This window comes from Eriocheir sinensis, chromosome 46 (assembly GCF_024679095.1).
Source record: "Eriocheir sinensis breed Jianghai 21 chromosome 46, ASM2467909v1, whole genome shotgun sequence".
Taxonomy (NCBI): domain Eukaryota; kingdom Metazoa; phylum Arthropoda; class Malacostraca; order Decapoda; family Varunidae; genus Eriocheir; species Eriocheir sinensis.
Window position 1 is genome coordinate 11,959,095 of NC_066554.1, and position 23,098 is coordinate 11,982,192.

Consider the following 23,098-nt stretch of genomic DNA (forward strand, 5'->3'; position numbering starts at 1 on the left):
TGTAATGATATTGTGATAGTGTAATGTGTATAGTGATAGTGTAATATGATAGGAGGACTTACAGAGCTATACAGATCAAAATAAGAAGATGAAAAACAAGGAAAGACTGCCACTACCCAGACCAGGACCAAGACTTGTTTACATCGAGGGTCAGCAGGGGTCAGCAGGCGAGGGGGAGGGGCGAGCAGGGAGCAGAACAACGAGCAGAGGTCAGTACAAGGAGGAGTGGTCAGTACAAGGAGGAGGAGGAGTTGAAGCACAAAGAAGAGCAGTGATTAATATTAGGAAGGGGAGCGGGAAGGAGCAGTGAGTGGCGAGGCACGAGCGGCGAGCAGAAAATACCCTGGATGGAGGGGTCTGTAAAGTTATGGCTATATAGTTCATTTAGTGCTACTTCCTATTTCTAGTGTTTTTTTTAGCTCATTTGAAGGTTGTTAGGCCTTGTTTGTTGTTACAATGAATAATGACCATAATATGCCTGGTGCCCAATATGATGAATCGTTGAAACACGGGGTTGAGGGGGGTTGAGGGGGGACGGGACAGTGCCTCGCTGTTTTCTAGTAAGGGTGTGAATACTCCTGGATTTTATTAATGATGAGCTGTGAAACACTTTGGGACACTCTGCTGCCTGTGGCCATTCAGGTTAGCACACACACATCATGGCTGTTTTCACACTTTATTTCATCTCTACACTCATTCCTGTGGTTTTCTGGGAAGTTTGAAGGTTAGTAATTAATATATACAACAACAGAACATCAGTTGGTTTTGTAGGAAACTAGATACCAGCATGATGGTAACACCAATCTCAACCCAATTGTCATGGTCATATTGTAGTTATTATTCATTTGCACAACAACTAAGGCCTCAAGAACACTCAAATAAACTAAAACAAAAATTATCATGTGGAAGAAAAATAGGAAGTGTAATAAAGGAAATAGTATATACCACGTTATGAGTAAGAGTTGAAGTTAGTAGCATGATTGCCCTTGTAATCAGCCAGACACACTTATGCATTAGATACTTTGATATTTTTGTAAGCTTGGAAATTTACAGAATGCATTATTTTTGTTCCTTGCAGGTCTCAAGATGTTTGATTCTTCTGATTCCGATGATGAGTCCAGCCAGGCGGCCGTCCAGACCCTAAAAGTAGACTGGTAATGTGTGTGTGTGTGTGTGTGTGTGTGTGTGTGTGTGTGTGTGTGTGTCTCACACTTTTATGAACTGTACTGCCTTTTCCATCAATGTGTGGGTAGTATGTGTGTTTGAAATGTAGGATTGATAGATATACGTATAGGTATTTACATACTACTGTAAGACAATTTACATCGGTGCTGCCTTTCCCATCAGTGTGTATGTGCAGATTATGTGACAGGTAGTGATGAAGGTATATTTACTTGCTTCTCTAAGACCATTTACTGTCTGTTCTGGAAGGACCAAATCTTGAGTGGAGGTTGTGGTGGCAGTGTTCATTAAGGACTTTCATTGGGAGCTTGTAGTACAGGTTGTGGTGCTGGGTTCTGTTGATGTCTGATAGACCAGTAATGTGCCTCATGGATAGACTATTTATGTCACTCTCTCCTGGCTAGGCTGGACATGAGCTTCATGGGCTGCCCCCAGAGTGTGGCTCTCAGTGGCTTGCCGGGCTGCCGCTTCAGAAACATTCACCAGAACTTGAGCATGGACCTAAGTAAGTGTTTTCTGGCATCAGTGTTCTGCAACTTGTCTTATTAAAGTTCAGAAGAGTCATGAGGCTTGATCAGAATGGGTTGCAAAAAATTTCAAACATTTTTTTAGATTGTTTACTGAATTTTAAGGGTTTCATTGTGTGCTGCAGTCATACCGTACTGTGTAGACTGCACATAATTTTTATTTACAGTACAGGGAGCAGTTCAAGGGCAGAAATAAATAAAAACAGAGAAGCCTGCTAGCACTGCTCCTATGAAAGAAAGTAGAGAAGAGTGACCAAAAGAGAGGTCAATATCGAATGGATGATACATTGCTTACCACAAATATTTATCTAAGTGTGAGAAATAAAGAACTGTTGACACAGGTTATTGTAAATCTTTATAACACTAACTATTATTTATCCATATTTTGCATTCATGATCTGTTAGAGACTTTTTCCTGTGTCAAAGCAGTGAGCAACATAACATAGCTTATCACTCCTACCTTAAAGACAAAATCATGGACCTGGGTATCCTGGAGGTGGTGATCCTAGTGACCAAGGGTGAGCTGCGCAAATACCGCGTGCCGCACCTGATGCACGAGTATGAGGTGCGCGGCATCACGGTGCACCACGCCCCAGTCCCGGATGGCCTGGCGCCCTCCATCGAGAACGTCATGGCCATCATCGACGTGGTGCGCCTGGCCCTGGAGAAGAGGCGAAAGATTCTGATACAGTGAGTGTGTGTGCTCTGTGGGGCAGTGTTATTATTATTATTATTATTATTATTATTATTATTATTATTATTATTATTATTATTATTATTATTATTATTATTATTATCTGTCAACAAGAGAGTCAGGCTTTTGAGGACTGAGAAACATGTGCAAACTTTACTAAGAAAATGTAGGATATCAAGTCAGTAGCTATGTATGTGTATTATGTGCCTAGTAGATCCTCTGTTTAATGAATGACCTGAGGAGAACACCAAGTCATTACACTGGGCGCTATTTAAGAGCTCCAGAGGGCAGCATTAGCCAAGCAAGAATGGCATCACTATAAAACACTAGCCTGCACTACTAACGGGCTGGGGCCAACCAACAGAAAGCCCATCAGCACTATACGCCAAACATCAATAAAAAAAAGTACAAAGACAGTAACAAGAGCAGCCAACAACTGTCAGGAATTTTCTTCATGTAAGTGGCTTTGATATTTGTGATGTTTTTGCTAAGAGATCTATTTACAAGCTTGTTCCTCTGTCTCCCAGCTGCATGGGTGGGCTGGGTCGGGCTTGTGTGATGGCCTCCTGTCTGCTGCAGTACTTTGACAACTCCCTCACGCCAGACCAGACCATCTTCATCCTGAGGGAGCTGCGCGGGGCGTGTGCGGTGCAGACGGTCAAGGTCAGTCCAGGAACGTGTGCAGTAGTGATTCATAGCTGAGAAATTGTGTCAAAGTGTCTGCAGTATATATATATATAATAAGTTACAATGAAAAAATAAAAATAAATGAAAATGAATTGCAGAAATAAGATAAAATGAAATAAATTGCAAAAATATCCGCTAAAGCTCCATCATGGGATTTTTTTTTCTTTTTTTTTCCTTCACCCTTGAGCTTTCTCCTTTCCTCTAAAATAAAAGTGAAACGTTAAATTTGTTTCAATTTTTTTCACTCTAAATTATGTTACAGAATTATTATTTCTAACAAATCTTCTATATAACCATAGCTCATTTGTTTGTCATATAGACTCAACAATTTATCAGTATAACTTTATCCAGGAATTCAGAAGTTACTGGGAGGCTCATTTGTTTTACCTATACACTACAATCTTTTTTCTATATATTTTCAGCAATACAACTTCATCCAAGAGTTCCGGAGCTACTGCGAGGCCTGGATGGATGAAGACGTGGAGCGGTCAGTCTCCCGATGACAGCCCGACCTGCCACAGCATTACGTGTTGTAAGGAACATCCACCACCACCACCACAAGGTTGAAACCCTCACTCAAGGGAACCAGACAACAGACAGAGTAGCTGCAGCCTGAGTCCTAAGTGCTTGTGTTTGCCTCACCAAGGTATGTTACTGAGGGAGCAGCAGGACCTGTGCTCACCTTGACACCTCTACAAATACACACACACACACACACACACACACACACACACACACACACACAGGTAGTTAGTGTGTCTGCTGTACCCTGTTATAAAGACCTTGATTTTAATGCTCAAATCGGACCTTTTTAATGGACTACGTGCATGGATTGAATGTTTTGTTATAGGTTATGCATCTTGCTCTTACTTATTAAAGAAAACAATTACTACATAACTAAACTAGATGGATTTGTTGATCAGTTGTTTGTGGTGCTAGTGCTTGAGTCAGTACACACATACACAAACTAGTTAATATAATAAGTTGGTATATTTGTGATAAGTGAAGTAGATTGATAAGTTGTTTGTGGCGCCAGTGTTTGTTTGGAGTCAACACACGCACATACACACATACAAACTAGTTCATGTTGATATAAGTTCATCTGTTTGTGATAAGTTAAGTAGATTGCTCATACTTATTAAAGAACAAATACTACATGATTAAACTAGAATGATTTGTCAGTAAGCTGTTTGTGGCGCCAGTGTTTGTTTGGAGTCATCAACACACACGCACATACACACACACACAAACTAGTTACCATTGATATAATAAGTTGATATATTTGTGATAAGTGAAGTAGTAGATTCATTACCTTCCAAAGGAGAGTCTTACCTCACCTCTGTTATGCACTGTGAATGTACACTAGTCAGGGCTCAAGGTTACCACAACATTACAAGGTATGCTTATATGCTTTTTTATTGTTATATTCTACTGTACTTCATTCTGTTGTAACTTACTGAAAGGTTGTGAGGGGGAAAGATACAGGTACTGGGACTAACAACAGGAGAAACAACAGTAATGATAATAACAGGTTACATTGACGTTACAAAATGTGCTTCTATGGTTTATGTAACAGGATGATTCTTGTTGTTATTGTTATATTTTAATTTAGGGATAGTCACCATAGCCTTCCTTCTGTTGTAACTTATTCAGAGGTTGTGAGGGAGAAGATCCAGACAGATATTTGGACATACAACAGCAATAACAACACAAGCAACAATAATGATAATAATAGCAACAATATCAACAAATAAGTACCATCAATTTCTTATTATATAGCCATCCACTTAAGGACATACCAAAGACAACAAAACAGTACAGTATTAATAACAGCAACAACAACAAAAATTAGTCAGTTCATACGTCCATATAGGGACACACCATTCACCCGCATTCATCCGCCAATCTGCCTTACGCTGTCCAACTTCCTGATGCAAGAAGTAACCAGTGTTTTCATGCTTTCATCTCTTTCACTTATCAACTTTGGAAAAAATAATCTTCATTGATTGTATGTTCTCCTCTTCCTCTTACTCAAATGCTTTCAAGCTGGGAGCACCAAGGTGACTCTCAGTGCAATATTAACCTTTGTCTATAGGCGTTTTCCTTCATCTCTTTTATGGGAGTATTCATCAGTGTCCTTCCTGATCCATCATTACATTTAGTCACTGTTCTGAACTCTGAATCGTACTTGCATTACCTTCATGAGTGCTGGACTTGTGCCACTCACCCAGCACACAGTTTGGAAGGAGGTTTTGTGACACATGATTTTATGCACAGATGTGAATGAGAAGGATATCGTTATTCTTGACTGTATCATTTTAAATATTCATGAGGATTGGTTGGCCCACATCTTTTATGTTGTAAAAGTAGTACATTTTTAAATAATCATCTACATTCCAGAGTTTGGACAGCTATTGCTATCAGGTTGTAGTTTCCTGCCTTTCCTGACTTTTTTCTTTTAATTATAGTTTGATGGTGTCATTCCTACTATTGTGATGTTCAGACCTGTGGACTACAGGTCAAAGGACTGTGGTCACCACCAAGTGGTCGTTTAATTAAGGACTCTGAGAGGAAGCTAACTGGACAAGACCCAGGAAAGTAACCTGAGTTATGTGATATTTTTACCCCGCTTCTCCATCCCCGGCACAGCACGGCATAGCCAGCTCTGTGTCTGAGGGGCAAGGAAGCCTGTGACTGATGGTATGCATCAAGACTAGACTTTACCTTTTGATATACCATTGATGTGTTCTGTATTGTAGGCCAGCAAGGTCTGGCAGCTTCTTGTATGTGCTTGGTAAGGCTTGGTAGGCACCTTGTAGTCTGTTATGGGTACACTCTAATAGTGTACCAACGCTGTATAATAAATGCAACGGCTTCTTTCCTTAAAGGACAGAACTAATGCAACATTTGAAAATATGACAATTATGTGTTGTAGAAATAAGTTTGTCACACACACACACACACACACACACACACACACACACACACGCAATACACATGTAAGTTCAGCATGTGGTCAGACCACGGTGAATTACACACACACACACACACACAGAGTAGAGTGTCTGGTAGAGTGGTAGAGTAGAATGTCTGGCTCACAACCAAAAGGACCGGGGTTCAATTCCCTGGCCAGGTGAAGATGAGTTGGGTTCATCTTCTTTCACGTGTATCCCCTGTTCACCTAGCAGTGAGTAGGTACGCGACGTAAGGCGAGGAGTTGTGACCTCGTTGTCGCGGTGTGTTGTGTGTGAGTGGTCTCAGCCCTACCCAAAGATCGGTACTACGAGCTCTGTGCTCTTCCGTAGGGGAACGGCTGGCTGTCTCGAGAGAGACCCGCAGCAGACCAAGAGGTGAATTACACACACACACACACACACACACACACAATACACATGTAAGTTCAGCACGTGGTCAGACCATGGTGAATTGCATACACACACACACACACACACACACACACACACACACACACACACACACACACACACACACCCCTACATGAAGCACTGCAGGAGTGGTCTGTAGAATATTTGTGTGTCATTCCTTTGTCCTGTCAGTTGTTGCAAATCAAAGATGATTTCATAGAATCAAATAACTTTCTCAAGTCACCCGGGGAAATCAAGATTCTCTTCAAAGGAAAAGTCTTAAGTCCAAAATACTGATAAATTTAAACCTCTTATAGAAAGGAATAACTTTGATTGAAGACCAAATCATTGAAAATTCAAAACTCTCACCAATAGATAAGCTTTTGTATGTTGAAAGTTTTTGAAAGTTCAGTTTGAGACCTTTCCTAGTGTGGAGAATCTGCCAGTTCAGTCCTGACTCTGTGTGTGTGTGGTGAGTTCTGCCCTGCCCTGGTGTCTGGGTGACCCTCAGCCACATCACACCAGTAAGAGAGAGGCAGCTGACAGAGGGACTTGGATCTGAGGCGAGGCTCCGCCCTAAGCCCTTGGTCACTGCTCCCAACTCAACCCATCATTATTACATCATATTACATAAACAAATTCCCACCCAAAGCAATGTTATGAGTCATGTGAGTGGAGGGAAAGAAGGAGAGTTCACAGCCAGTCAAGAAGTGCTGTTGGGTCTAATTTTGTGATGCATACATAACAAAAGGGAAGGATTATTGATGATGATGTTAATGTATATTATTAAACTCTCCAGAGCCCTAGTACATCTATTTAAAAAGCTCTCGTGGGAGTTGTCGAGGTTCCCATTGTTAGTTTCATGACTGGTGGTAGTTTTGCAAGGCTTCCACTCCATGAACAAGAAAAATACTCATAACAACTTGACAAACCTCCTCCCTGGCCTTATAAGATAGTCATAACAAGAACCTGAAGTGCTTGATAACATATACCAGTCCTTGCTTTATGATGTATACATGACAACAAAGAATTACTAATGATGTTAATGATGTACGGGTTGGGTTTCCTCTTTTGAATACATCCCAGGACTCAAGTTGAAGACAGCTCAAGCAACCCTGTACATTCCAAGGTTTCCCACATGCCCCAAAAGCAGTAATAATAATAGTGAGTCTAGTCCAAAGGTTGAGTGAGTGATATTATTTGTGAAGACTCCCGCTGATGTGGTTTTGGTGTCGCCTCTGCCATCCAGTCAGTTAGTCAGTCAGTGTTGGTCTTTTATGGGAAATTTATGAAGCTCTGAGGAACATATCTGGACAAGCAACAAGCAGAGAAAAATTGGATCTATGGACTTATTCTCCTATAAAAATACACTTTGTTTCGATCACTGTTAAAGTTTGGACACAGAAGAATTGATCTGTTTTTTTATAAAGAGAAGAAAATACCATCAAATCTTATACTAGGAATGAAGTTAATGGCCTCTTGAAAGCTACATAAGTGTTTCTCTGTTGCGTTGCCCCGTCCAGCTGTGTTGCCGGAAGCCTCACCCAGCGTAGTGTTAGGTCATTTTGTGTCGGTTGGTTGGTCATAGTGTCAGTGTAGCCGTGCATGTGTAAGCTTTGTTGTCGGTTTACTTGTAGGGCAGAGTAGTAGTGTCGGGTAAATGGGTCACTCACTAAACTCGTCTCGTGTTCCTCTCAGTTGAAATAGTTTTGAGTATATTTGCTTTCTTGTGTTCCTTGTATATATTCCTCACGTTTCTGTGGTCTGTGGAGTTTATGATTTCCTCTTGTTGATACACAGGATGTCTTTAAGGGGGAAGTTCACAGTCAGAAAATATTTACACTTTTATAATTATGAAAGCATAAGCATATATATACATCAGAATCTGTATTAATAGTGACCATAAGCATACATAAGAACCTGTATTAAGGGTGACTTTTCATACAAGATCGTTAGAAGTGAATCTCGTGTGGGAGTTGACCTTCTGCCTAGGGGGAATAAAATTGACCTTAGAAAAATAGTCTTCAAGTATGAGTTGACCTTCTGTGCTCTAGAAATATAATGGTTCCGAGATAACTAGGTCGGTATTATAAGACACTTTCGCTTCTCACATCAGCTATTTCTAAAGGTCAAAGTGGGGGTCAGTCGGGTTCTAATGAGTGTTTCTTCAGGTTCACGGTACAGAAGAAGGGTCGCAATACCACCAGGGTCATAAAACTACTCCTGGAAATGCCCACAACTCCTACGAAAGCCTTGTCAAATATGTGTTCTTGGGCGGCGAAATGTCTTGTGATACGACCCCTAGAGCTTTGGTCAGATTGATAATTATGGTGTTTGGGGAAGTCACTAGAAAATGGAACTTCAATAAAAAACTTGTAATAAATCTTAGGAGAAAAGGTACATACAATAATGATAGACGTTTTAAAAGGCAATGCATACACTCCATAGGTCATTATTGTTGTGTGTGCTTCCCGTCGGACATCACTTTACGCTTTGTCTCAGAGAAATAGCTTTTGTAACATTTCCTTTCACTCAAGAGCAACAAGCAAAATAAATGTGAGTTATATTTAGCTTTTGTTTTGACTGATACACATTACCCCTTGACTGTGGCTTTCCTACCAGAGGACATCACCAAGCTACAGGAATGGAACCAAAAGTGGCTGCTACAATTCAATGAAGAAAAATATAAAGTCCTGCACCTTGGGAGGGGATATCCAGCACACCAATACCACATGGGAAACACTCCACTATCCACCACAGAGGCAGAGAAAGACCTGGGAGTATATGTTACCAGGCTACCAGTGAAGGGATATCCAACACACCAATATTACATGGGAAACACTCCACTATCCACCACAGAGTAAGAGAAAGACCTGGGAGTGTATGTTACCAGGCTACCAGTGAAGGGATATCCAGCACACCAATACCACTTGGTAAACACTCCACTATCCACCACAGAGGAAGAGAAAGACCTGGGAGTATATGTTACCAGGCTACCAGTGAAGGCCAAATCCGTGCCAATCGCAGTGGACAGGTTAAACATATGCTTCACCTCATAGTAATATTGTATGCACTAATGTGTATGGGATTATGATGAATGAATGTGTTTAGAACTGTCTTACTGAATGACCTGAGAGCTAGTGAGTGATTTTAAAAGAAGTATTGCATTAGAAAAGACTTCCTTACTTAGAGCAGTGAAGAAATTAGTATTATCTTTATTATAATTATTACTGTAGTGTGTGTAACCAAATGCACCTCCACTATAAGAACAGGAATTACAGGTTAACTAAAATATATAAAACTTTAATATGTAACTTAAAAATAGAAGAAAAAATGTAATATACCAGATAACAGTTTCTATGCATTTTAAGAGAGAGAGAGAGAGAGAGAGAGAGAGAGAGAGAGAGAGAGAGAGAGAGAGAGATGTTGCAATATGTGACCTCAAAATAATATATAAATCAATACACTATATACCATATGTTAATTAGGCCAAGATCAAGTATAATGAGAAGGGGAAGGAAATTTGAAACTTTCTTGATGGTATAAATTTGGTTTCACCTTCATATATCAATTAACTTATTTTTCTCTCTCTCTCTCTCTCTCTCTCTCTCTCTCTCTCTCTCTCTCTCTCTCTCTCTCTCTCTCTCTCTCTCTCTCTCTCTCTCTCTCTCTCTCTCTCTCTCTCTCTCTCTCTCTCTCTCTCTCTCTCTCTCTCTCTCTATCTATTTATCTATCTGTCTCTCTCTCTCTCTCTCTCTCTCTCTCTCTCTCTCTCTCTCTCTCTCTCTCTCTCTCTCTCTCTCTCTCTCTCTCTCTCTCTCTCTCTCTCTCTTAGAGGAAGCCTGGCTAAGCCTTAAAAATCACTTACTCAGCAGAACACATTCGTCCCCTTGTGCGAGAAGCGAATTAACACTAATAAAAGCCCACCGTGGTTTAATAGCGAAATTAAACAATCAGTCAATGAGAGAAAATTGTTTTACAGGTTAAAGAAAGAACAAAGCACGCCGGAAAACATTAGACTTTATAATGATGCCAGGCGACGAGTAAAAAGACTATTAGGTCAGGCAAAGCGTAGATATGAAGAAAATATTGCAGCCAACTGTAAAAATAATCCGAAATCTTTCTTCAGTTACATAAACAACAGAAAGGCGATCAAAAGAGGTATATTGGACCTTTAACAAACAGCGACGGTGCACTAGTAACTGACAGCCAACACATTGCAAACCTCTTAAACAATTACTTTTCCTCGGTGTTTAATACTAACAGTCTTCCTCTCGCTACCACCAACACCAGTACTATTGTAAATCTCGAGCATGCATTGCCTAATTTTGAAATAACCGATGAAGTCCTTAAAGCTCTCCATTCACTTAAAACAAATAAAAGTCCCGGACCCGACAAAGTATATCCTATACTGCTTAAAGAAACAAAGAGCGAAATACTCTCCTCCCTCACTACCGTATTCAATATGTCCTTGCGACAAGGCATCGTCCCTTCGGATTGGAAAAAGGCTAACGTGACACCGATTTTTAAGAAAGGAAACAAAAAAATACCAGGTAACTATACCGACCCATTAGTCTAACTTCAATTGTAAGTAAGCTACTCGAGAGCATAATTAGAGACAAAATTGTGAGTTACCTCGAAAGCCACTCATTAATTGGGGGTTCACAAGTCACAACATGGCTTCCGTAACAAAAGGTCCTGCCTGTCAAACCTACTGACCTTTTATAACGATCTCTTCTCAATTTATGACGTAACCAAATCAGTGGACGTAGTCTATCTTGATTTCCAGAAAGCGTTTGATAAAGTCCCACATCATAAATTACTTATAAATTAAAGCAAATAGGCATTGACGGTCAAGTAAGCCAATGGATCGCGAATTGGTTGAGCAACAGACAACAAAGAGTGGAGAGCCGGTATGATTCGGACACTTTTTAGAGAAATATTTTTAGAAAAAGAAGTTTAATTAGTAGTGTAATTTTGTTGATCTCAAAATGTTCCTCCATCCTTTGGCTCTTTAGGCTGCTAATATGACACTCGTAGCTGGTTGCCGGTCAACTGAACCAGTGCCACTTGCACCAGTACCACATGCACCAGTGCCAACTGAACCAGTGGTCAACTGAACCAGTGGTCAACTGAACCAGTTGTCAAGTGAACCAGTGGTCATTTGAACCAGTGGTCATTTGAACCAGTAACCATCTGAACCAGTGTAAACTGAACCAGTACTACTTGAACCAGTACTATTTCAACCAGTGACCATCTGAACCAGTGGTCATTTGAACCAGTGCTACTTGAACCAGTGCAAACTGAACCAGTACTACTACTTGAACCAGTACTAATTCAACCAGTGACCATCTGAACCAGTGGTCATCTGAACCAGTGCATCCTCATTCACACCCGACCTCTGCTGAGAGAAGGTCGTGACCTCACCCCGCTGCGCTCCACAACATCGCTTGCCCTGTGTTTTCGTTGTGCTCTTGGGATTGCGTTTGTGTGTTCTCGCTAGTGGACCTTGTGTGTTGCCTGTGATTTCCCGACACGTGTTTGGTGTGTGTCGCTTGTGGTTTCTGCCTGTGGTTGCCTCTGTGATTTGTGTTTCCGGTGTTTTTGCGTGTGATCTGGCTGTTTCCGGGTGTTCTGCGTGGGTTTCAGAGTGATTCAAGTGTGTTGTGTTTCCGGTGTTTTTGCTTGTGATTTGGCTGCTTCTAAGTGTACTGCGTGTGTTTCAGTGTTTTGAGTGTGCTGTTTTGTTTCCGGTGTTTTTGCGTGTGATTTGGCTGTTTTTCGAGTGTTCTGCGTTTCGAGTGTGTTGTGTCTCCAGTGCTTTTGCGTGTGATTTGGCTGTTTATAGTGCTGCCTGTGGTTGCCTCTGTGATTTGTGTTTCCGGTGTTTTTGCGTGTGATCTGGCTGTTTCCGGGTGTTCTGCGTGGGTTTCAGAGTGATTCAAGTGTGTTGTGTTTCCGGTGTTTTTGCGTGTGATTTGGCTGCTTCTAAGTGTACTGCGTGTGTTTCAGTGTTTTGAGTGTGCTGTTTTGTGTCCGGTGTTTCTGCGTGTGATTTGGCTGTTTTTCGAGTGTTCTGCGTTTCGAGTGTGTTGTGTTTCCAGTGCTTTTGCGTGTGATTTGGCTGTTTATAGTGCTCTGCGTGGGTTTCAGAGTGTTTTGAGTGTGCTGTTGTATTTCAGGTGTTTTTGCGAGTGACTTGAGGGTGTTTAGTCGTGCTTGTGCTTGGGTTTCTGTGTGTTTCGTGTGTCCCGAGTGTGACTCTGTGTTCCCGAGTGTCTCACGCGTGATTTGGGTGTGTCGACAACCCACCCTTTGAATTCCCTGAGGATTCAATCTGCTCCTCCTCACTACATCCTCTTTAAATCCCCTAGAGGATTAACACTTCCTACACCCCTTTCCCTCACCTCACCTAAGCCCCCCCCACCCTCGCTCACCTCACATCCCTTTTGCTCCTCCTCATCCCCTAGAGGATTAGCCCTTCCTACTCCTCCCTCACCTCCACATATTTCTAAGCCCTCCCCCCCTCACTCACCTTACCTCACATCCTATTTACCCATCCCTTCACCCACCTTACCTCGCCTCTTTCTTAACCTTTCTTGTTCTCACACACCTCACTCACCTCACATCCCTTCCTACTCCTTCTCTCTCCCACTTACCTCCTTTCCCAAACTCCCTCTCACTCATCTCACCTATTTCCTAATCCTCCTTGATCTCACACACCTCACTCACCGCCTCCCTTTCCCCCTCTTTACTCACCTCACATCCCTTCCTACTCCACACTCCCACCTCACCAATTTCCTAACCCTCCTTGATCTCACACACCTCACTCAGCGCCTCTTTCCCCCTCTTTACTCACCTCACATCTCTTCCTCCTCCTCTCTCCCTCCTCACCTATTTCCTAACCCTCCTTGATCTCACACACCTCACTCACGCCTCTCTCCCCTCTTTACTCACCTCACATCCCTTCCTACTCCTCCTCTCCCACCTCACCTATTTCCTAACCCTCCTTGATCTCACACACCTCCCTTTCCCTCTTTACTCACCTCACATCCCTTCCTACTCCTCCTCTCTCACTTTTCCTCCATTACTAAACTACCTCTCACACACCTCACCCCTTTCCTAATCCCCTTCACTTTGTGTTTTATCTCTTTCATTTCAGCTAAGATGGCGTCTAAGAAGTGCAGTACTTGTAACGGTAGCTTCTTAGCTCACTTTTTACAGGGCGTTCTGCTGTCTGTCGACTGTGTCTGTCCAGGCAGCATCTCGAGACAAGACTGCAGGAGCAGGAAGAGAAGATGGAAGAAGGCCAGAATAAAATAATGGAGCTTTCTCTCACCAGGCAGCATCTCGAGACCAGACTGCAGGAGCAAGAAGAGAAGATGGAAGCAGGTCAGAATAAAATAATAGAGCTTTCTCGCACTGTTGCCTCCTTGCAGGAATTCATCCAGGCTAACGTTGCTGTGGTGCCAAACCCTTCTCCAACCGCCCCCTTGCCCTCAGCGGTACCGTCAACACCAGCGGACAACACCACGCAACGGGAGGATGCTAGTGGCACCGACCATGATGGCTTCACCGTCGTGAATGGAGGAGCCAAACCAGCCAGACAAGCGATTTATCCTGTTCATTGCTTCAACAGGTTTGCCATTCTGGAGGAGGAGGACGAACAGGAGAGCACCTTCCTGGTGGGTGACTCCATGATTCGCCAGCAGGTCGTTGAGTTCTGCGGCAGAGTTCCTCGTCGAAGACGGAACTATTGCTATCCTGGTGCTGGGATCGACGACATAACTGCTGCTCTTGAGGAGATCTCCCCCCAGGCTACTAATGATTCACTGTTTGTTATCCACACAGGTACGAACGACGTCACCACGACCCGGTCTGAGGAACTCCTGGAGAAGTACCGTAGGCTCATCCAGCAGTATAAGACTAAATCACCTAACATTTTGATTTCAGGAGTTCTACCACGTACTTGGGCGGAGAGCGACTATTTCAGTAATTCATTCAGCCTAAACAACCTATTACAGACTCTTTGCAGGAGCTTGACGTGGAGTTCCTAAACGCATGGGACAATTTCTATGGACAAAATGAACTTTTTCACAGGGACGGATTGCACCTTTCTCCCATCAGGGCAGCCAGACTCGGAAGGCTCCTCAACGAAGCAGTGCGTGTCATCCGAGCAAAAACGAGTCACGGCCACGTCCCTCCACCCCGCCCGTGTAAATAGACGCCGTGCATCGCAACAAACCCGTAACCGTGATCCCGCAAGTACCACCACCTGTATTACCAAGCCTCTAGATAACTTAAAAATCCTTAGTTTCAATGCGCGTAGCCTAAGAAACAAATTTGATGAACTGAGATGTCTTGCTTTAACAGAAAATTTTGACATAATTGCTATAACCGAAACATTTATCGACACCACAAATATTGATTTAAGTTCCGAATACAACATAGATGGCTACAGACTCTTCAACAAAGATCGTGTAAACCGTAGAGGCGGTGGCGTCGCCCTTTATGTCAAAAGCTATTTGCAACCCACCGACAAAACACCGGGAAACAGTAACGTTGAACATTTGTGCGTGCGAGTAAACATTGCAAAAGTCAATTTAAATATATCTGTCACCTACAGACCTCCCGGCAATCACTCGATGACGACCTTGAAATGTACAGCGTCTTAAGGCAGTCACTTAATAACAACGACTCACTGATATTAGGAGACTTTAACCTCCCCCATATCGACTGGGCGACACTGTCGGGTACAGAAGGCGAGTCACATAGAATGATCGAATTTCTAGAAGAAAATTATCTAAGCCAAATGGTTTCTGAGCCAACTCGACAAAATAATATACTCGACCTTGTTATAACGACCCAAGATAACCTTGTCAGTAGTGTCACGGTAGGAGAACACCTCGGTTCTTGCGATCATAAATTAGTGCGCGTCGACATTAAAGCTCAATCATCAGTGACTGAAAATAAAGTAAAGGTGCCCAATTTCAAAAGAGCTAACTTCGTAGAAATCCGACAAAAACTAACAGAAATACAACTATCAGATGACGGCAACGTAGAGGAAGCCTGGCTAAGCCTTAAAAATCACTTACTCACTCAGCAGAACACATTCGTCCCCTTGTGCGAGAAGCGAATTAACACTAATAAAAGCCCACCGTGGTTTAATAGCGAAATTAAACAATCAGTCAATGAGAGAAAATTGTTTTACAGGTTAAAGAAAGAACAAAGCACGCCCGAGAACATTAGACTCTATAATGATGCCAGGCGACGAGTAAAAAGACTAGTAGGTCAGGCAAAGCGTATATATGAAGAAAATATTGCAGCCAACTGTAAAAATAACCCGAAATCTTTCTTCAGTTACATAAACAACAGAAAGGCGATCAAAAGTGGTATTGGACCTTTAACAAACAGCGACGGTGCACTAGTGACTGACAGCCAACACATTGCAAACCTCTTAAACAATTACTTTTCCTCGGTGTTTAATACTAACAGTCTTCCTCTCGCTACCACCAACACCAGTACTATTGTAAATCTCGAGCATGCATTGCCTAATTTTGAAATAACAACCGATGAAGTCCTTAAAGCTCTCCATTCACTTAAAACAAATAAAAGTCCTGGACCTGACAAAGTATATCCAACTCTGCTGAAAGAAACGAAGAGCGAAATACTCTCCTCCCTCACAACCGTATTCAATATGTCCTTGCGACAAGGCATCGTCCCTTCAGATTGGAAAAAGGCTAACGTGACACCGATTTTCAAGAAAGGAGACAAAAAGTACCAGGTAATTACAGGCCCATTAGTCTAACTTCGGTTGTAGGTAAGCTACTTGAGGGCATAATTAGAGACAAAATTGTGAGTTACCTTGAAAGCCACTCATTGATTGGGGACTCACAACATGGCTTCCGAAACAAAAGATCCTGCCTATCAAACCTATTAACCTTTTATAACGACCTCTTCACTGTTTATGACGTAACCAAATCACTGGACGTAGTCTATCTTGATTTCCAGAAAGCGTTTGATAAAGTCCCGCATCATAAATTACTTTACAAATTAAAGCAAATAGGTATTGACGGTCAAGTAAACCAATGGATCGCGAATTGGTTGAGCAACAGACAACAAAGAGTAGTGATTGACGGATTTAACTCAGAGTGGGCGCCTGTCACTATTGGCGTCCCTCAGGGCTCGGTCCTTGGCCCAGTGCTCTTCATTATTTACATCAACGACGTGGATGTTGGACTCAATAACCGCATTAGTAAATTTGCAGACGACACAAAGATTGGTAACTCGGTTCTCACTGACGAAGACAGGCAAAGCCTCCAAGAGGATTTGCACAAAATTTCAGCTTGGTCGGATAGATGGGAGATGCCCTTTAACGTAGACAAGTGCCAGGTCCTTCAAGTTGGAACGAGGAATAAGAAGTTCGAATACGAAATGCGCGGCGTTAAACTCAAAAGCGTTCAATGCGTCAAAGACTTGGGGTCAAAATCGCGTCAAACCTCAAATTCTCACAGCAATGCATCGATGCAGCAAATAAAGCGAACAGAATGTTGGGCTTCATTAAAAGAAACTTTGTATTCAAGAATAAAGATGTAATACTCGCTCTACAACAGTTTAGTCAGACCCCACTTGGAATATGCGGTACAGTTTTGGTCCCCCACCATGCAAAGGATATTGCTAAATTAGAAGGTGTTCAGCGTCGGGCAACGAAAATGATCCTTCCTTGCGCAACAAATCCTACGAAGAAAGGCTTTCTATCCTTAACATGTTCTCTCTTGAGAAACGTCGCCTCCGAGGAAAATTGATCGAATGTTTTAAAATACTTAATGGTTTCACGAATGTAGACAGATCAACATTGTTTATGATCGATGACAGTCTGCGCACGAGGAACAATGGCGTAAAACTCAGATGTAGACAAGTAAATTCAGATTGCACCAAATTTTTCTTCACCAACGTTGTAGTGCGAGAATGGAATAAGCTTCCACCATCAGTGGTCCAGTGTAACACGATTGACTCCTTCAAAAATAAGCTCGACCGTCACTTCCTTCAACTTAATATCAACTAGAGTAGAAATGCAACGTTTTGGAGTCTTCTGATTAATGTAAAATCACTTAGGTTTAAGGACAGACCACCAAGTCTGGACCATGGGGTCTGTGTGGTCTGATTTTCTATGTAAATCTATGTAAACTTGAACCAGTGCAAACTGAACCAGTAGTACTTGAACCAGTACTAATTCAACCAGTGACCATCTGAACCAGTGGTCATCTGAACCAGTGCAACTTGAACCAGTGCAAACTGAACCAGTAGTACTTGAACCAGTACTATTTCAGCCAGTGACCGTGTAATACAATTTAACCCTTTTTCGAAGGCCGATGGTACTGTACTCCGTTGTGTAACCCTTTCATTACAGGTGTAACTCGTTTATGTTAGCATCCTCCCTGCACCAGCTTAAACCACGCATACTGAATTAAAACAACAAATTATCCTAGGCTTTGCATTGAATTAAAACAAGAAATAACCCTAGGCTTTGTACTGAATTAAAGCAAGAAATAACCCTAGGCTTTGTACTGAATTAAAGCAAAAAATAACCCTAGGCTTTGTACTGAATTAAAGCAAAAAATAACCCTAGGCTTTGTACTGAATTAAAGCAAAAAATAACCCTAGGCTTTGTATTGAATTAAAGCAAAAAATAACCCTAGGCTTTGTACTGAATTAAAGCAAAAAATAATCCTAGGCTTTGTACTGAATTAAAGCAAGAAATAACCCTAGGCTTTGTACTGAATTAAAGCAAAAAATAATCCTAGGCTTTGTATTGAATTAAAGCAAAAAATAATCCTAGGCTTTGTACTGAATTAAAACAAGAAATAACCCTAGGCTTTGTACTGAATTAAAGCAAAAAATAATCCTAGGCTTTGTACTGAATTAAAGCAAGAAATAACCCTAGGCTTTGTACTGAATTAAAGCAAAAAATAATCCTAGGCTTTGTATTGAATTAAAGCAAAAAATAATCCTAGGCTTTGTATTGAATTAAAGCAAAAAATAATCCTAGGCTTTGTACTGAATTAAAGCAAAAAATAACCCTAGGCTTTGTACTGAATTAAAGCAAAAAATAACCCTAGGCTTTGTATTGAATTAAAGCAAAAAATAATCCTAGGCTTTGTACTGAATTAAAGCAAAAAATAACCCTAGGCTTTGTACTGAATTAAAGCAAAAAATAACCCTAGGCTTTGTACTGAATTAAAGCAAAAAATAACCCTAGGCTTTGTACTGAATTAAAACAAAAAATAATCCTAGGCTTTGTATTGAATTAAAGCAAAAAATAACCCTAGGCTTTGTATTGAATTAAAGCAAAAAATAATCCTAGGCTTTGTATTGAATTAAAGCAAAAAATAACCCTAGGCTTTGTATTGAATTAAAGCAAAAAATAATCCTAGGCTTTGTACTGAATTAAAACAAAAAATAATCCTAGGCTTTGTATTGAATTAAAGCAAAAAATAACCCTAGGCTTTGTATTGAATTAAAGCAAGAAATAACCCTAGGCTTTGTATTGAATTAAAGCAAAAAATAACCCTAGGCTTTGTATTGAATTAAAGCAAAAAATAACCCTAGGCTTTGTATTGAATTAAAGCAAAAAATAACCCTAGGCTTTGTATTGAATTAAAACAAGAAATAACCCTAGGCTTTGTACTGAATTAAAGCAAAAAATAATCCTAGGCTTTGTACTGAATTAAAACAAGAAATAACCCTAGGCTTTGTACTGAATTAAAACAATAAATAACCCTAGGCTTTGTATTGAATTAAAACAAGAAATAACCCTAGGCTTTGTATTGAATTAAAACAAGAAATAACCCTAGGCTTTGTATTGAATTAAAACAAGAAATAACCCTAGGCTTTGTATTGAATTAAAACAAGAAATAATCCTAGGCTTTGTATTGAATTAAAGCAAAAAATAACCCTAGGCTTTGTATTGAATTAAAGCAAAAAATAATCCTAGGCTTTGTATTGAATTAAAACAAGAAATAAGCCTAGGCTTTGTACTGAATTAAAACAAGAAATAACCCTAGGTTAGTACTTATTTAAAGTAACTTGTCGGCTTCTTCACCATAAGATCTAACTTTAACTGCTAGTCTGTTTGCTAAAAGTACATATGTATTTCTTGGCCTCTCAAGATTGACAGCTTGGGCATTTTGCATTGTTAGCCTATGAACTGCAATGTCTTTTCTGATACCATTCATGAAAGACCACATTGTTGGATGAGAGCACATAAATAAATATAATATAAAACTAAAAAAAAAAAAGGTCCGCGACAGCATCCCGACTCCACGTGTCGCAGGACTGGGACCAGCTCAAAATAAAAATGGCTTTGCATAAGCGCGTGGTTTAAGCTGGTGCAGGGAGGATGCTAACATAAACGAGTTACACCTGTAATGAAAGGGTTACACAACGGAGCACAGTACCATCGGCCTTCGAAAAAGGGTTAAATTGTATTACACGGTCACTGGCTGAAATAGTACAAATTCAGTACAAATCCTAGGATTATTTCCTGCTTTAATTAAGTACAAACCTAGGGTTATTTCTTGTTTTAATTCAGTACAAAGCCTAGGGTTATTTCTTGTTTTAATTCAATACAAAGCCTAGGGTTATTTTTTGTTTTAATTCAGTACAAAGCCTAGGGTTATTTCTTGTTTTAATTCAATACAAAGCCTAGGGTTATTTCTTGTTTTAATTCAATGCAAAGCCTAGGGTTATTTTTTGCTTTAATTCAATGCAAAGCCTAGGGTTATTTCTTGTTTTAATTCAGTACAAAGCCTAGGCTTATTTCTTGTTTTAATTCAATACAAAGCCTAGGGTTATTTTTTGCTTTAATTCAGTACAAAGCCTAGGGTTATTTCTTGTTTTAATTCAATACAAAGCCTAGGGTTATTTTTTGCTTTAATTCAGTACAAAGCCTAGGGTTATTTCTTGTTTTAATTCAATGCAAAGCCTAGGATAATTTGTTGTTTTAATTCAGTATGCGTGGTTTAAGCTGGTGCAGGGAGGATGCTAACATAAACGAGTTACACCTGTAATGAAAGGGTTACACAACGGAGTACAGTACCATCGGCCTTCGAAAAAGGGTTAAATTGTATTACACGGTCACTGGCTGAAATAGTACTGGTTCAAGTACTACTGGTTCAGTTTGCACTGGTTCAAGTTGCACTGGTTCAGATGACCACTGGTTCAGATGGTCACTGGTTGAATTAGTACTGGTTCAAGTAGTAGTACTGGTTCAGTTTGCACTGGTTCAAGTAGCACTGGTTCAGATGACCACTGGTTCAGATGGTCACTGGTTGAAATAGTACTGGTTCAAGTAGTACTGGTTCAGTTTACACTGGTTCAGATGGTTACTGGTTCAAATGACCACTGGTTCAAATGACCACTGGTTCACTTGACTACTGGTTCAGTTGACCACTGGTTCAGTTGACCACTGGTTCAGATGACCACTGGTTCAGATGGTCACTGGTTGAAATAGTACTGGTTCAAGTAGTACTGGTTCAGTTTGCACTGGTTCAAGTTGCACTGGTTCGGATGGTCGCTGGTTCAAATGGTTACTGGTTCAGTTGACCACTGGTTCAGTAGACCACTGGTTCAGTTGTCTACTGGTTCAGTTGTCTACTGGTTCAGTTGGCACTGGTGCATGTGGTACTGGTGCAAGTGGCACTGGTTCAGTTGACATGGAACCCTCGTAGCTATTTCCAGTTTTCAGATGTAGGTGGTGAAAGACAAGTTTCTAAATCGTCCGAACCATCCCCACCCGTGGTGATGGTTCGGCCTGGGAGGTGGGATGGTACGGACACTCATGATACTCGTCATAATATTAATATAACTTAAGTTTGATTGGCTAATAAACAAGATTATATCTTCTACAAAACATTTATATAAGGACAAAGTATCCTCTCAATATTTAGAGGGGAAATAAATAAAAGGAGAACTACAAGAAACATCTCAAAATTTTTGGTATTATGGCTTCCTTCTCTTCTCACAAGCATACTATCTGAATATAAATCAACCAAATTAACCTTTATATAACCGTTGCAACACCTATAATGTTTAAATTCATAAAAGTTTTATAAAAATCATGAAAAAATCAACCGTCCGAATCATCACGACTATAAAAAAGCAAATGTGTGGTCACACTCCTTTTCCAGCACGAGAGCTGGGTGATTATGTTATACGGCAATACCTTCGCCGTGCATCGCTGCGTCACCGAAATAATTTACATCTCGCTAATTGGCACGTTTTTGAAGCGAGAGCTTATGATCCACCCTGAAAATATTTCATACGAGATGCAGAAAAACATAAAAAAGGAATTGCATCGAAAATAACAGCTCTGAGGGCGTGGTTGTCCCTTTATGGGCCAAGGCAACAAAGTTTTGCACATTCACACAAAATCTCGCGGCACTCAGTCCCATACACTTTACAATAAGTGCGATGGCCGGACCATCCCACTGTCCGAATCATACCGGCTCTCCCCTAGTGATTGACGGATTTAACTCAGAGTGGGCGCCGGTCACTAATAGCGTCCCTCAGGGCTCGGTTCTTGGCCCAGTGCTCTTCATTATTTACATCAACGACGTGGATGTTGGACTCAATAATCACATTAATAAATTTGCAGACGACACAAAGATTGGTAACTCGGTTCTCACTGACGAAGACAGGCAAAGCCTCCAAGAGGATTTGCACAAAATTTCAGCTTGGTCGGATAAATAGGAGATGCCCTTTAACGTAGACAAGTGCCAGGTCCTTCAAGTTGGAACAAGAAATAAGAAGTTCGATTACGAAATACGCGGCGTTAAACTCACAAGCGTTCAATGCGTTAAGGACCTGTGGATTAAAATCGCATCAAACCTCAAATTCTCACATCAATGCATCGATGCAGCAAATAAAGCGAACAGAATGTTGGGCTTCATCAGAAGAAACTTTTTATTCAAAAATAAAGATGTAATACTTCCGCTCTACAATAATTTAGTCAGACCCCACTTGGAATATGCGGTACAGTTTTGGTCTCCCCACCATGCAAAGGACATTGCTAAACTAGAAGGTGTTCAGCGTCGAGCAACAAAAATGATCTCTTCCTTGCGCAACAAATCCTACGAAGAAAGGCTTTCCACCCTTAACATGTTCTCTCTTGAGAAACGTCGCCTCCGAGGAAAACTGATCGAATGTTTTAAAATACTTAATGATTTCACGAATGTAGACAGAACAAAATTGTTTATGATCGATGACACTTTGCGAACGAGGAACAATGGCATAAAACTCAAATGTAGACAAGTAAATTCAGACTGCACCAAATTTTTCTTCACCAACGTTGTAGTGCGAGAATGGAATAAGCTCCCACCATCAGTGGTCCAGTGTAACACGATTGACTCCTTTAAAAACAAGCTCGACCGTCACTTCCTTGAACTTAATATTAACTAGAGTAGAAAAGCAACGTTTTGGAGCCATCTGATTAATGTAAAATCACTTAGGTTTAAGGACAGACCACCTAGTCTGGACCATGGGGTCTGTGTGGTCTGATTTTCTATGTAAATCTATGTAAATTCTCTCTCTCTCTCTCTCTCTCTCTCTCTCTCTCTCTCTCTCTCTCTCTCTCTCTCTCTCTC

General features: G+C 41.0%; 1 protein-coding gene across 2 annotated transcripts; it reads left to right on the top strand.

Moving 5' to 3' along the window:
• Window positions 1-67: 67 nt before the first annotated feature.
• LOC126981129 (cyclin-dependent kinase inhibitor 3-like) lies at window positions 68-9,025 on the top strand. Of its 2 annotated transcripts, XR_007733751.1 has the most exons (7): window positions 68-209; window positions 1,079-1,154; window positions 1,587-1,687; window positions 2,177-2,399; window positions 2,931-3,066; window positions 3,513-4,553; window positions 4,746-9,025. XR_007733751.1 is itself a non-coding variant. In XM_050831839.1 (6 exons), exons 1-6 carry the CDS (start codon window positions 89-91, stop codon window positions 3,591-3,593), a joined length of 738 nt encoding a protein of 245 aa, XP_050687796.1. In that variant the 5' UTR covers window positions 68-88; the 3' UTR covers window positions 3,594-9,025. The 2 variants fall into 2 exon arrangements, 1 of the variants encoding a protein (XP_050687796.1); XM_050831839.1 differs by having other exon boundaries at window positions 3,513-9,025.
• The last annotated feature ends 14,073 nt before the right edge of the window (window positions 9,026-23,098 follow it).

Excerpts from the sequence above, each read along its gene's own strand:
- LOC126981129 (XM_050831839.1), top strand. The coding sequence starts at position 89 with ATGAAAAACAAGGAAAGACTGCCACTACCCAGACCAGGACCAAGACTT. Across the intron at positions 1,688-2,176 it reads GAACTTGAGCATGGACCTAA|ACAAAATCATGGACCTGGGT; the intron begins GTAAGTGTTTTC and ends CCTACCTTAAAG. Across the intron at positions 2,400-2,930 it reads AGGCGAAAGATTCTGATACA|CTGCATGGGTGGGCTGGGTC; the intron begins GTGAGTGTGTGT and ends TCTGTCTCCCAG.